The sequence below is a fragment of the Leopardus geoffroyi genome, chromosome C3 (assembly GCF_018350155.1).
Source record: "Leopardus geoffroyi isolate Oge1 chromosome C3, O.geoffroyi_Oge1_pat1.0, whole genome shotgun sequence".
NCBI classification, from domain to species: Eukaryota; Metazoa; Chordata; class Mammalia; order Carnivora; family Felidae; genus Leopardus; species Leopardus geoffroyi.
Genome location: NC_059338.1, coordinates 103,906,781 through 103,922,964, shown reverse-complemented (window position 1 = coordinate 103,922,964; position 16,184 = coordinate 103,906,781). Strand labels below are relative to the sequence as shown.

The 16,184-nt window shown below is 34.2% G+C and overlaps 1 protein-coding gene across 2 annotated transcripts in view; it reads right to left on the bottom strand.

The window, feature by feature from the left end:
• The window catches only part of LRP12 (LDL receptor related protein 12), a 75,174-nt gene that overhangs the window by 16,286 nt on the left and 42,704 nt on the right, over positions 1-16,184 (bottom strand). For both annotated transcript variants that reach the window (XM_045453927.1, XM_045453928.1), the window contains one exon: positions 4,741-4,876. In XM_045453927.1, the coding sequence (XP_045309883.1) occupies positions 4,741-4,876 (136 nt within the window). The remainder of the gene's footprint in view (positions 1-4,740; positions 4,877-16,184) is intronic.

Genomic DNA, 16,184 nt, shown 5'->3' with positions numbered 1-16,184 from the left:
TATATATATTCTCTATTCATTGAAATAAGTATAATCACTATACACATATATAATACATGTTCCTACTGGATTAAGCTTGTTAATTTTGTTTATCAAATCTTCTATCTTTACTAATTTTTTTTTCTGTTTAATCTATTAAATTCTAATTAAAGGTATGTTTATAAACTTCCACTAACTGGCTTAGTCAAACTTGCTTGATAATTCCCCATATTTTGCTACTTTGCCTGTATTTTAGACTGTGTTAGGAGGTATACAAAGTTTACCAAGATTATATCTTCCTAGTGGCTTATTCCATTTGTTACTAATATTTTGTGTTTTAAGCTCAATTGTATCTAATGTTAATCTTCCTACACTAGCTTTCTCTTTCTCAGTATTTCTGAAGTTTATTTTTTATCCCCACCCCCCTTTTTAAACTTTCTGTGTTAGTTTTGTTTTAGTATGTTCTTAGAAGCCCTTTATAGGGGGATTATACCAATCAACAAACCAATAAACCCGATCAGATGGTCTGTCTTTTAAAGGTTAAATGAGCTTTTTCCTGAATGGCCTTTCTATTAGAGTTCTAATTTTCCTCCTTTCTTCTTTTGTATTCGTAGGTTTTGGGTTTTTTTTTTTAAAGTTTCTTTTACTTTTACTCAAGACTGCTTTCTATTGTTTCAGGAGTTATCTTTTGATGTTGTAATTCAAATACTAAAGCATACTTTTGTTCTAATAAAGTCCAAGTAAGAGTATTCAGTGTTTCTATTCTCCTCTCAAAACGTCAAATTTGGTGGAAAAATTTACAACCTTATTTTCACTAATCTCTAACTGAAATTTGAAATTTCACTTATGAATATAAACAAACCATTATAGTATTTACAGTACCTGTCACTCTATTACCAACAGAAATCACAGATATTTACACATTACATTTCAGTTTTAATAGATACCTAGAATCACTATTTACACTCAAAATCACCTTGGAATTACAGTAGTTGTTAGAACCATCACTTACTAATATGTTAATAAATAAGCATGTATTACTATATTACATATTTGTAAAAAATATCAGATACCTTTGTTCAATATAATTGGTTCCCTTTGTAATGGTGTGTATTATGATTTATGAGTTTAAAAACATTCTGGGAAAGGATCTATAGATTTCATTAACTACCAAAGTGTTCACAGCATAAAAAATTTAAGGAAAAAACAACAACCCTGATGCACTTGTGATGAGCACTGGGTGAAACTAATGTAACATCGTATGTTACCTATGTTGGAATTAAAATAAAATAAACAAACAAACAAAAAACCCTGATATAGTAAGTGTATCACGTCTGGAGTAAATTTGTGTTTGGATTTTGTGGCTGTTTCTGTCAGTATTAACATTTTCCATACATTTTGGAAATAAGGCTTATTCTTTAGACGCTTTTCTGGTTCACTCTCTCTCCTTTTAATCCACTCTCTCTCTATATTCTTCCACAGCCTGTGTTTTATAGTTACTTCCAACTGGGTCTGCATTCCAGAACAGTCTTAACATGGTGGTTCACAGCATTATAGGTCCTGTCACGGAGTCTTTAGGTGGCCTGGTTAAATTCCTATTTGTTAGGGTATGTCTTCCCACTTCTTTAAGTTCTCAGCCCCATACAACCTCAGGCAGTGGTTAGTAGAAGTTCTTTTCAGCCTTCTTTCTTGAGCACAATAGCCTGACTCCAGTCCCTGGCTTCAAGCAAGCAATTAGAATCTAATCCTCTATCTCTTCTTGGTAAGATGGCCTTTGTTGATTTTGGTAGGTTTCAAGGGAGAGGAGTAAGGTAAAAATGCCTTTACGTTACCATCTTTAACCAGTTTTTAAAAAATTTTTTTAAAGTCTGTTTATTTTTGATAGAGAATCAGACTGTGAATGGGGGAGGACAGAGAGAGAGGGAGACAAAGAATCTGAAGCCTGCTCCAAGGTCTGAACTGCCAGCACAGAGCCTGACGTGGGGCTTGAACTCACAAACTGTGCAATCATGACCTGAGCTGAAGTCAGACGCTTAACCAACTGAGTCACCCAGGCGCCCCTAACCAGTTTTTACAAGGACAGCTCTAAATATTGTTTATAGTCTATAATTTTAGTTTCCCTCCTTTATCTAGATTTTAATTTTATTTTAAACTCAGGAATGAATGTTTTCTTTTTATCAAATGCTTTAAAACATCTATTCTAGATAATCATATACTTTTTCTTTGACTTGTTAATATGGTAAATTAATTTAAAATTTTCTAATAGTGATTGACTTGTATGTCTAAATGAGCCGCATTTGATTATGGTATAAATTTCTTTTGAACAATTTAGGATTACACCAATATTCACAAGTGAAACTTGGTTGTCTTTGTAGTATGTGACCCTTCTCAAGTTTCGTGTTACCATGACAATGATTTCAGTAAGAACTAGGACAATTACTAAAATCACTTTCCGATCTCATTAGGCTGGGTAAATCCAAATTCACTAACTTTGTCTGGAATTTGGGAAATTTTCCTTTAGATGTATGGTCCATCTCTAATTTTGTTCTGCATTTCAGCATTGTGCTTGGTTTTGGTGTATCTTTGTAAAATCTAAAGGGTCCAACACACAATCAGAACCAAATGGCAGGGGCACCTGGGTGGCTCAGTCAGTTGAACATCTGACTCTTGGTTTTGGCCTGGGCCATGGTCCCAGGGCCATGAAATTGAGCCCTGTGTTGAGTTCCACACCAAGCGTGGAGTCAGCTTGAGATTCTCTCTCTCTCTCTTTTCCTCTGCTCCTCTCCATTGCTTGCTCAAGCTCTCTCTGTGTCTCTCAAATAATAATAATAAAAAAAGAACCAAGTGGCAGTGTTCCATGCAGCCTCCTCCGTGCTGGCAAGAATTGCCAAGTTTTATGGAACTGAGCTGGTAGGTGGCAAATTTAATTTTGGGGTTGGACTTTTAGGTTAAAAGATAAAAATTTCCCAAAACTCTAGTTTTATGTGGAAAGAAATCTTATACTTGGAATTCCTATGGTAAAAATGCTACTTTGTAAACATATTATAAGTAATAGAAAATAGGTGTATCGTCTGCGTTCCAGCTCGGGCAGTGCTGCAGAAGGATAACCTTAGGAGCACATCTTATCAATCCATCCAGCAAGACATTCACCCTTCTCACAGAGCAGAACGGTTTCCAGAGAAGCTCAGCTCTGGTGTTCCAGAAGATGTTGGCCTGGGGCAGAAGGGACCAGATGGAAAGCAAACCAGATGGCCCCTGTTTTACGGCTTCCACAGACAAAGGGGGATAGGACACAGTTGTGTTTCTCAAGAGACAGTGGGTGTCTCATTAGTTAGTGGATATAAAAAAGGAAGCTGGATGAAACAGATAAAGGGGATGAAGAGGTACAAACTTCCCATTATAAAATAAGTCAGTCGCCGAGATGAAAAATAGAGCGTGGGGAACGTAGTCAATATATTATAATAACATTGTACGGTGACAGATGGTGACTACTTTATCATGGTCAGCACTGAATAATGTAGAGAACTGTTGAATCAGGATGTTGGACACCTGAAACGAATATACCATTGTATGCTAGTTATACTTCAAAAACCCCCACAAAAGTAGGCTAAATTTACAATCTTATTTTTAAAAAATGTAAAGAAGGGATTTGAGTCTATGATGTGCAAGGTCTCTTCTAAATCTAAAATTCCATACTCTTGCCTATAAACATGTCCCTAATGAAACAATGTTGAAGACGCGGATGCTGGCCTTTGGCTGTTGCAGACACTGCCTCCGTGGTGGGCGTGACTTTCTTATTTGTGTTTCATTTCCAACCACAGTTCTTTAAGCACACTATTTTTTTTTCTTTTTCTCCTCTTCAGGCATTTTTTTTTTAATAGCCTTGATATCACTTCCTTAAGCAAGCATTATCTAGTTCCACTGAATATTTTCTCCTTAGTATATCATCCTCAAGGCTTTTCTCTGCAATTTTAAATGTTATTAAAGTGAATCTTAATCTTCCTTATTTATATTTATTCTTAGAAACTTAAACTTATGTTTCTTCTAGGAGTATCTTTCATTTTATATTCTTAACAGAATTTCTTTTGTTTCAATGTTACAAAAAAGGAGATTTTCCTAGATACAACGTTTATCCATTATCAGCCTGTTTCAAGTTTTATATACGTACATGCATACAGATAAACACTACAATCATGTTTTAGCTTATTAAGATAGAGGATTCTACTAATGAGACAAAGGTTATGGGCTAGGTGTCCAAGTGGATTAGTGAGTTTTGTTTATTTGTCCCATAGCTAAAGGTTACACTCTTGACCCTAATAAGCTACTTCTCAAATGTGCACCTTTTGTTAAAAAAATGACCTACAAGAATATGGATGGCTCAGTGGAAATCCACTACCACCGTCAGAAAACATTCAGAACATATACCCATACAGTACAGGAAGGATGAGCCATTACTCCTACTCTTAATATGGTACTGGTAACTACAGTTTATTACACTTTTAGAAAATTGTCTTTTAATATAACTGCATGCTGAGGGATGATACTTGGAACCTGAATTTATATTCTATAAAAATATCATATTTATAATAAAATATTATATATTAAACATATATATTTTTATATTATATATAGAACATACAGTAATGTTTATATTTATAATAAAATATTATGTATTAAACATATACATGTTTATATTATATATATATATAAGTATATATATAATAAAATATTATACATAATACAGAAAGGTATCGGCATTACCTTATAGTAATGATTTCCCCTGGGTTTGCCCTTATGAACCAGCTGCAGTTGATCTTGGCAGGATATTCAGAAGGCCAGCCTGGGCTTGTGATTATACCACTTGGTGCTCGAATTTGTTCTGGAGTCTCTCCACAAGCTGTAAGAAGCCAAAGCAATCTTAGCTAATTATTATACTTTAGAACAGAGCACTAAGTAAATCAGTCTTTATTTAAAAAACAAAAAAACCCACAACACTTTAGAGATCAAATTATATACAATAAAATATGGTATTATCAACCTTAAAGAGTTTTTATTATTCTAATAAGATATTTTATTTTCTTCCCCTTAGTCAAAGGATCTTATGCTAATTAAGTACACATTTTGGGGAGGCATGGGAGTTTTCAAATTAGATCTCTGAATAACAGTTTAAGAGTCAGGATTACGAGCTTTAGCCATGGATTCTGATCAAGTAATCCATCTATCTTTTTTCAAAACTCACCTTTTAAATTCATTTTCTTTCTTATAAACTACCTATAAAGTTCAATGTTTGCCGAACTACTGTGTTTAGATCCTTAAAAGTACCATTTTATTTTCTGGATACTTTAAATTAAAAAACTATTATATACATATGTATGTATATAAATAGTCTTCTGGACAAAATAATTAAGGGGGAGCACATATAAACACAACAGTAAGATGCTGGGTCATTAAGAAGTTAGTGGATGACTGGATAAAGACAGCAAAACACTATACTTCAAAATTACTGCAAAGGAAATCTTCAATTTATTCTATGAATATTTCTAAATTTTATTACAGGGTGATAAATGATTCCTAAATTATGTGAAAAATAAAGGCTTGAAATAGTGATTAAAATATCAGTATGTGATCAGATCTGAATATCGTGAAGAAATACAGAATAAACTCAAACTACTACCAACACTTTCCTGGTTTGTTCTTGCATTATCTTGAACTCTCACAGTGACACAGTGCACATTTTACCTACCCAGAAGTCAGCAGATAATGCGACAATTTATTCTCCCTCAATGTAAAAAATAGCCACTGGGCTACAAAAAATACATGATGAATGTATAAGCTTTCAGTAAGATTTAAAACCCTAAAACCTCTTATTTGATGTAATTTCAATATATTAGATGATCTGATTTTTAAAATCAGATAGATAAGAAGTCGCAAATTAGAAGTGAGGAAAGTAGCGGCCAGAGGTACACACAGTTATTAGAAGTAATGGAGGCAATTTTCAGAATAAAGTATGTGCTGAACTAAAAAACCACGACAGCTCAGAATATGCATAGTACTGCCTATCTTCCAAAAGGTAAGAAAGGACTGTCCTTTCATACTAATTAGTGGTCATTCCTAGCTAAAAGAGTTGTTGAGCGAATAAATGAATCTTTGTAAGCAAAGTGCCTGGTGTAATAGGTGGCCTGAACTTTCATGCTTTTTGAGTTCTGCTGTTTTTAAAAATTAGTTCACCCAATTTGTAGATAGGCAAGAATCCCTATTACAATTACAATTTGTAAAAATGGTCATTTTTTTTGATAGCAGAGGTTATATCCATTCAACTTAAGTTAGAATGCCAAGAAGTATATTATGCAATTAAAAAAAATTTATCTATAATGATCAAAATAAAGCAAGCTATATTGCTTAAAGACTCAATCCTTACTTCTATAGAATAACCCAATCTCTGAAGAAAAATCTAGGTTTTAAAATGTACTTTAGTGAAGAAAAAAAATGCTCATGCCTAAAATGGGTCTACCCTGGAATTAGGGAACACTGCACCAAAAGGATCTTGTTTTTAATCACTTAAAAAAAAAAAAAAAAAAACCTTCACAGCATAAAATACAAGGATATATCAAGAGCCTAGTACACATCTTATTGCCCATTCATAGTCAAAGCTTCCAATATTTTTTGTTAAATTTCATTGAGTAAAATTTCCCTTATAAACTTTTTAAAAATTTTGATGAATGATACTCTAGAAAATGATTAAATTTATCCGCATGTGAGCTTACTGACCATGAAGTCAGAGTTTTGCTTTTAACTTTGCTCTAATGCGTTATCACAATAATTAAAGAAAAGACATCCAAAGTAATTTATAAGAACTTTTTCTTTCTTCATTATCTCTTGCCAAAGCATTTCGGAGTAGTATGCCAAAGCAAAAACCAGGTAGGGATAATTTATGGCAACGTAGACAATTGTTAGCCTTTATATAAGTGGATGGACCAGTTATTGGTGAAAAGCTGGAATTTTATTAGGTTTGGTTTTAAATTTCTCCCCCCTGACTAACTGAGACACCCATAGGTGGTGCTCTTATACCAAAAACGAAATATGTTATGTTCTGATATGGATGCTCAAAAATACTTCATTTTCATACGACTGCCCGAAGATAAGACACACCACCCATAAGAACGGTTATTTTGAGATTCAGTATTTTACATTTCTAATTCAATAAGTACTTTAAAAACAAAACTCTAGTATCATGTTTCTCCCTTAATTGGTTATGAATACATATTTTGATTTAATTTTGCACATTTGCAACATGACTGAGTTTGGCATTTTGTTTCAGATCCAGCTGGTGGTTTTTTATCAACACATTTTTTGCATGTACAGTACGCTGGGCATATAGATAAATATAATTTAGAACAGCCATAGCGCATACCTTTCTCTAAGAAAGAGTAAATTCAAATGTTAAAACAGTAAGATTAACATTAGAAACCACTAAAAAAGTTTTCTGTCCCTTTTGGGCTAGGAATTTACATATATATATCTGGGTAGATTTGGATTCATGAGACCTAGATGCTATCCGTTCTACCTGCCATTTACTGGCTTTGTCACGCTGTAAACTACTAAACTTCTTTGGGTCTTGATTTCTTTATGTGTTAAAATAAGTTGCTATTTGAGTATCTCTAAGGTCTATTTCAGCGCTAACTCATGCCCACCCCCATATCCCATCATGATGATATATTTCCACTACCCTTCTGATGGCTCATCAGGATGAACTCATACATTTTTCTGTATTTTCTGACTTTTTAATTTCTCTTTGACCTACTGAAATATGATTCCACTTTGAATTCCATGAAAATCTTGCCAGCTGGCAAAACCATCACAGACATCAGTGCCGTATCGAAGGGATGCTCAATTCCCATCTTCCTTGATCTCTCTGGAGTATGACAGTGGTTTGTTTCTTCTTGATACACTACTACCTTGACTTGCTGACACAGCCTCTCTGGCTCTCCTCCTCCGACTGTTCTGTTAGTTCTCTAGTCCAGGGCCTCCTTCTTCAGCCAGCTCCTGGAATGCTGGTGTTTGTAGTTCATTCCAAGCCTTCTGCTCTCCTCACTCTCTAGGGAAGGGTCCCATTCCATCATACAATTTCAGCTATTATCTACAGTTCATGGGTTTAAAATCTCTAACGCAGAGATTCTGCATTAGTCAAATGCCCACTGGACATTCCAACATCAAATTCAACATGATCAGGATGGTATATTTCACAAATCTTTCTTTCTATCCTATATTCTTAATCTTTATTCTTAGGCATCAACTGGTTAAAGGAATAGTCACTTCATCTAATTCAAATAGAAAGGAAGTTTACTTTAGTATTACAAGTGATTTCAAGGATTTCCAAGCATACGAAGTAAGTCAGGCCTAATAGTGACTAAAACTAGAGATTTCCAAGTCAAACTCTGAGAATGCCTTTATCACCTCTTAGGCCTGCTAAAGCATCTCCCAACATCCACCCCAATCTTCCAACTGACTTCCTGTGAGTCCTCTATTTTTTTCATTATTTCAGGGTCTTCTAATGATTTCCCATTTCTAATTCATCGTAACCCTTCAGCTCAAGTACCTACCATCAACTGTAATATCATTTTTTCTTAAATTTATTTATATTAATGTTGTTAATTTTATATCCTTATATTAAAAGCTTTGGGGTGACTTATTGTTACAAATCAATTTCATAATACTTAAGCCTCCATCCTCTCACTTATAAATGGGGATTTAAACACTACTACCATCTAGAATGCCACAAAGGCTAAATACAACTATTATGGTAAAGGACTTAGCACAGTGCTTGGATTGCAGTGAATTGTCAATAAATAACAGCACATGATCTACCAAGTCAGACTGGTTGGTAGTAATGCCTTGGAATGCTGTATTGAGATGGCTACTAAGGCTGTGTTCACACTATGTGGGAAAGAGACACAGATTATTCATTTAGTATGTACTGGCACCATTATGCTCTAGAAAGAATGAGAAATTATGCCGCAATTGACTGGTTATCTAACATGGGCAGAAGCCAGGGTGTAAGGATGAGGTTAGGATACATACCCACAAAATAATGCTTTAGGAAATTAATTTTGTTTTGAACCACACTGCTTACATATTTCTGCTAGTCTGAAGCTCATCTTTCCAGATTTTGACTACATTCCCAATTTGGGATATACCAAACCTGACCTTCTTTTACCCATGTTTATTCTACCCATTCGTTCTCTACTGCTTATACATAATTATTTTAGCCCCAATCTGACCGATTCTTCAGTGAGAAATAATTTATACGTAACTAGTAGATAGAAGAATCTCGTGAGTATAATGCAAAGTTGTGACAGATTTTATTTCCAGCATGTTAATGATCTGAAGTAATCAGAAGCAGGAGTTTTTCACAGTTTAAGAAAAAATATAAACACTCTATAGAATGGCTTTCCTTTATTGCCAAGTGGTTACTTTACAAGCTTAAAGAACTGCTTGACTTTCCTCTATTTTAATCTATCTTGGGAGGTTGCTCATACAAATGGGGACATGAAGACATTTTCCTGCTACGGAAACAAAACATTTTAATGAAGGGTATTTCTGAATTATATTCTTATTATTGATGAAGTTGTTCTCCATTAGAAGAAAATGTCTTCAAGGAGTAAGTAGGAAGCCTAAAGGATATGACTGCAAAGTCTGGACTGATTCTAGGTATAAATGCCAGGGGTATTTGACTGTGTTAGCATTTGGATTGATATTTCATCAGGGCTATACTTTGCAAAGCTACATAGTTGTAAGTGATCTGTATCAACACTACTTCTGTCACATGCCCTGTTAGTTTAATGTTTAATTTTAAAGAACGTGAGATTTTCTAGGAACACATATGTAGCATTATGGCAGAAATGACTATGTTTTTTTTTTAGTATGTTCATTTTGCTTCCTTAATTGATCTCTTAATAACCAGTATCAATTCTCTTAGAATATAAACATCCACAAAAAACATGTGTATCTAATTTACTCTGGTCGGTATTTTTAGATATAAAGAAGCACTCAAGAATTTTGGATGATGATAATCCATTCTACTTTTGATAAATTTCCCATAACTGCGGAAACAGAAACTCCCAAGTTAAAGAGGTCCCAAATGTTCATTCAAAGGATGGCAGCTTTCAACTTGGACAGCATCTTCTCCATAAGATTATGTAGTGAAGAGGTTATCTGACTGCTTATCAAATAAGAAAGGGAAAATTAAGGAATGAATAGGCAGAGATTCTCTGATGGGAGTTCTCAATAAGATTTTGATATTAGTTTTCAGGCTTAAAATCCAAAGATCTTACTGTATAGTTTAGAAAATGACAAAACTGAGAAAATACTCAAGATTTCTTCATGTTTAACCTGATACTATTCCAATAATCTCAAAGAAAAGCAAAGGATTATGGTTTTTAAGCTAGATTAATGTACTACAGCTATCATCTTTAAATAGGAAGTATTCAAACAACCTCTATTTTACAGGACACATGGCAGAGGAGAGGATAGGATGATTTCAAAATAATGTCAAATAAACTGCCCTTCAACTTGAGATTTCATGGTTTTAAAGCCTGAGGAGAAAAGAAGCAGGCAAGGAAATTTATGATTAGAGCTGAACTACCTGTAAAAGTAAATGAAAACTACAATTTCCTGTTCTACAGATGAAGAGCTGGGTTTCTTTTCAAAACTGACAAAGGTTGACATTTTAGGACGATAAGTAGTTGAGACTAAAAGCGACATGGAATCTTTGTGCCTTTGGTTTTAATAAATCACAAAACTGAAAAGCAAATAAAAATCAACTGTGCTCACTGACCACCAAAGTAGATAAAATACATATGAAAGGCACAAAAGAGCATGAGGAGAATTCATGGTCTCATGGAAACTGCAGTGTTGCAATAATGAGATATGCTTATTCATAATCCAAGAAACATATAAACAGCCAGGAGAACATACAAAACAACACACGTAGTCCTAAGTGATATAATACATTTTAAAGTAATTTCACACAATGTATCATGAGGACATAGTGTTACTAAACAGACGCAAAACCCACACATACAAAAAACCTGCATTACATAAGTATAGAACAGGGAGGGCTTACTTGACTATTAACACAGCATTTCCTTCACAGAACAGAAGTAGGCAGAGCCAGAGTAAAGAAAGAGCACATTCCAAATTAGAAAAATTTAATGACTCAATTCTGTAGACGCTAGTCAAGCCAAGGTAGGCTACTATGAAAAGAAGTGATGTGATGCAAATAAAGAAACTGGTGAAGCATAGAAATCAGCTAAGAAGCAAATCCTCCAACCTGTAAAATTTCACTTTACAGAAGTTTCATTATCTAACAAGAGCAGGTTCACTCTGTTTATAAGCAAAAGACAGCATTTATAGTCAATGGTGGTCACTATCATTTGGCTGTCTCATTTTCAGAGTACAGTATTTTATAAAGATTAGCTCCATTATGTCTGATAATACAAAAGCAATTCCAAATGTTGAAAACACTACTGAGAAGAATTTAATTCCAATGGAAACAGATGTACTTAAGAAAAAATGCCATCTCCAAAATAAGAAAAGTGGTAAGCAAATGGTGACTACTAATTGGGCACATGGGATGAGAGAAAAGAATGATCTGGAAAGCTGACGAGGGAATCACAGGATACGTGGAAACGAGTGTGCCAGTGCAAAAGCCGTACAAGGCACCAGGACATGGAAAATTAGGATATGTAGATAGATGATTAGCATGCAAACCAGATACCTACTGGTCCAGTTAATTTAGGAGAAGGGCAGCAGTTTGAAACTTAAAGGTTAATTATGGTGCACAAGGCTGAAGATGAGATTCCTGCTGCAAGTCAGTTTATGGTTCATGAGTTGAAGGCCTGTAAATACAATCAAAATGAGGAGTGTGTGGTCAGGCCTGTGGATCACATGACTAATGATAATGTTACTGCCTGTCGGGTACTTCCTTTTAATTATTAGTATTTAATTCCTAGTATTCTTTAACTCTTAGTATTATTATCCCTATTTAACAGAAAAGAACACAATGGGGGCAGAGAGAAATTAATTTTCCCAAGATCACAAAAAAGCTAGTAAGTGTCACAACTGGGGTTTGAACCTAGGCAACAGGCTTCGAGGGACACACTCTTAACCACTAAGACACACACCTGCCCTAGAGCTCCCTATGACACTTGGAATAATTATCAAGGAGGTGGAGGGAGCTGCCTCAACAGAATTTCAGTAAAGATAAAAGTAGTCTATTTTGGAAAAAAGAACTTTGGTCCTGTATTAGCACAGACAGAAAAGGTTTTAAAGCACCTAAAGACGGACTCCTATTTAGTACAAATCTATGTAGTGACTGCAGGCAGGACTAATCTGCTTCTAAGTCTCTTTGGAATTAAGACTTTATAAACTCTATTCTAGGACCTACCTTTTATAATAAGAAAAATATACATGTAGGGGTTAATTATAGGTAAGATGTTTAGGGCATGGGATAAAACAGCAGTAAGAGGATGTGATGAAGGCTGAAGGAGACATTTCAAAGGACAGAGGAACAGAGAAGGGGAAAAGCAGGGAAGGCTGGGGGACTAATGGAAGGTGGTAATATTCTTAATGTTGGACAGTCAGAGTTTGGGAAGCAAGCATGTTGAGTAGGAAGTCTATGGGCCACTGAGCCCAGTATCAGGCAAGCGTCAGAATCTGCAGATGAATGAAGTACAAGAGGGTCCCTCTTCAGACAGTCCCATGTGACACAGCTAAGCCCTTGCAACCTCCTCAGAAGACGATGGTTAGGAGCCCATGGTCAGGAAGAAATGACTTTAGTTTGAAAGTTCTCTTCTTACAACTTGATTGGGTGTGTTGCCCATCCCAGTGTTTTGATTTCTTTGACCTTTTGTTGCCCAGATTCCTTGAATAGCTGGTATCTTAGCTGAGCTCTCACATAACATGTCAGGACAGTCAACACACTGAGGATGGACAGAACTGGAAGGAGAAAGAGACTGGACATGGGTAGAATTCCCTTAGAATTACTTCACGCTTCATTCCAATGTTTTCAGAAAGTCAGAAAACTAAACTTCTCTTTTTTTATGGAAACAATTACTAGCACCCTAACAGCAATATTTACTAGCTTAAGATGGGAAGGATTTAACTGTCGTCTGAAAGGTAAGAATCAGTACAGGCAGAAAAGTTTGTATCAATCTATCGCTTACACTCAGGACTCTCATTATTTTCAAACCTATTACCAGAAATCACACATTTCTACTACAAGTAGAATGTTATAGTAGAATATTTCTACTATGAGTAGAATATTATAGTAGAATATTTCTACTATGAGTAGAATATTATAGTAGAATCCTTATAATTAAATGAATATTCCTTTTCATTAACGTAAATACGTAAGAATGAATGCAGCAATATATTTATTCATGTTAGTTTAAATATGTTTTTTGAGGACCAAAATATTTCATGTGGTCTTCAGCTCTACTCAAGGCAGGTTGTCCAGAACAAACAATGATCAAGGGAACATCGCAGTTAAAAAAAAAAAAAAAAAAAAAAAAAAAATATATATATATATATATATATATATATATATAAAAGTCAAGAGGCACAAAATATGGAAAAAGGAGGAAAAATAGGAAAAAAAAAAAAAACATACAGTTTTTCCAGTTCCAAAAGGGTCATAGCACAATATGAATAAGATAAGGAGAGTACCCTTAATAGAACTATCCAAGTAGCTTTATCCTGAAATTTCTAAGTAGTAAGAGTAAGTCTGAGTAAGTCTGAATTTTGCTAGCAAAGTGTAAGATAAGGTAAATGGAGAAGACTCAAACTTTTATACCTTTTTTTAAGGGCATAAAAGGGCAATTTTCTCCTGTATGGGCATAAAAACTACTGATATGGTACCTACATTTCCCAATTTTAAGTACTACAGAAGAGTCAAATGCTAAGCAAGCTACTTCTATTTCCTGAATGGGAAATAACATTAATTTTGAAGTTTACTGTGATTCTTGCTGGAAAAATAGAAGAAGCAGAGCAGAAATCAGCACCTGAGCAAACACATATTGGCCTTGATGCTCATGATGTTCTAAGCCACCTCTCTCAGCTCTGACAGGGCTTTTTATATACTCACATCTTTTTCCAGGAGTGTCTTAGTGTCTTGTCAAGAGTGACACCCAGCAATAAATATACTACCCGGAGTGTGTTTAAGAGAGGAGGAAAGAAGAACTACCACCTACTTTGTTCTGGATACTGTATTTCCAGTACTGCAGTTTAAGATCGCACCACCCCTTTTACGGAGCTATTAGTCAACTGGAATCCCAAGTCCTTTCTGCTCATCCACCAAGTGACTGGCTCTTGCACAACTGCTGCACAGTGCCTCTAATTCAAATTCATGCCTCAGCAAAATCACAAATAAGTCACATGCTATCTCACTTTGAAGAGTTATTCTCCAAGTAGGAAAAGAATTATTCTCAAAGTTACAGAGTAGTAGAGAAAACATCAAACCTTTGAATGCAATGTGTTACATCTTCACAGGATCTGGCTCACTCACTCAAGTGGTTGAGTTTCACTTCCATCGTCTAAGTGTCACACACTTCTGTCACATTACCACCTGTTCTATCTATGGTCCTGGTGCTCACGCTTATTGTTTTAACACTGTTTCTTATGATAATATAATATAAAATTATTCTATGTAATAATCTGCTATAAATATGCAATTGTTCAATAAAGACATGATAATACATGAAATATTATTACATAATACAGAAACAGGCTTCACATAAATTATTATATAATAAAACATCATAAATAATATTTAATTATATACTATGTAATGCTACATATAAAAGTATAATACATAAAGTTATATTACTATCATTACTTCCTTTTCTAAAAGTTTCAAGGAATGCTCTACTCCAGAAGCTAAAGCATTTCATGAATAAATTCTCTGAAGGCAGGCAATACTTTTAAAAATTAACAGTATCTTAAAATATGTCCATTATTTTTTAAAAAATGAACTCTGTCTTGTATTCTCTACTCACTTTATTCATTTGAAAGATGGTTTCCTGGGTTCACATTAAGTTCTATTTTTTTTTATATTCTGAAATCCTAAAAACCCTAATGGGTTCAGTATCACCTAAAATATAATAAACTTTATTTCTTTTCTCCATTTGAAACATGGATAAAAGACACACCATATAATACTGGTCAAAAGAACTGGTGAAATTCTTTTTAGTAAGTTTAGGAGGAAGTCCAGTATTTGCTTGAATAACTGAAAATAATATTAAAATCACAAATGAAAGGTACAAAGACCACTTACACCTGCTGCTTTATTCATGCAACTTCTCTATATTTAAAAAAAATAATTATAAACTGCTATCAAATAATTAGAGTTTAGGCTTTATTTCCTTTCGGAAGATCTGAAAATTCTAGGATAATAAAAGTGTTATCAGACAGGATGTTCTTCCAGGGAAACTTCAAAATACTGCATTACAGTATTTAAGCCCAAAATGTTAGCTAAAAACAAAAGTCACTTTACAACAGTGCTCTAACACTAATGCAAAATATTACTAATTAATTTGTAGGCAAAATAACTGCAATTTAGAAAATAATATATCCTAATTAAAAAGGCCACAACTAATTATTTGTTTTAAAAGGGTTATAGGATCAGCAGTATGCTAGGCCTCTGAATACCATAATAGAAACTATAAAATGCAAATATACAAACACAAAGGTAATGACTTTAATAGAATAAAAATTCTGACGAAATAAAGGGAGGACAATACTTAAAAACTATTTGAAGTCTTTCACTTATATGAGGACTTAAAGATACAAAACAGATGAACATAAGGATAAGGGAAGGGAAGCAAAAATAATATAAAAACAGGGAGGGGGACAAAAACTAAGAGACTCTTAAATATAGAGAACAAACAGAGGCTTACTGGAGGGGTTGTGGGAGGGGGGATGGGCTAAATGGGTAAAGGGCATTAAGGAATCTACTCCTGAAATCACTGTTGCACTATATACTAACTTGGATATAAATTAAAAAAATAAATAAAAATTTTCTAAAAATGTTAAAAAAAATATTTGAAGTCTATTTTATATACTCTGGTAATTCAGTTAATATGAACAAGGCTTAAAAAAGAAATTTCCTAAGTAGATATTCTCTTTCTCAGCTCCCAGAAATGCAAGAC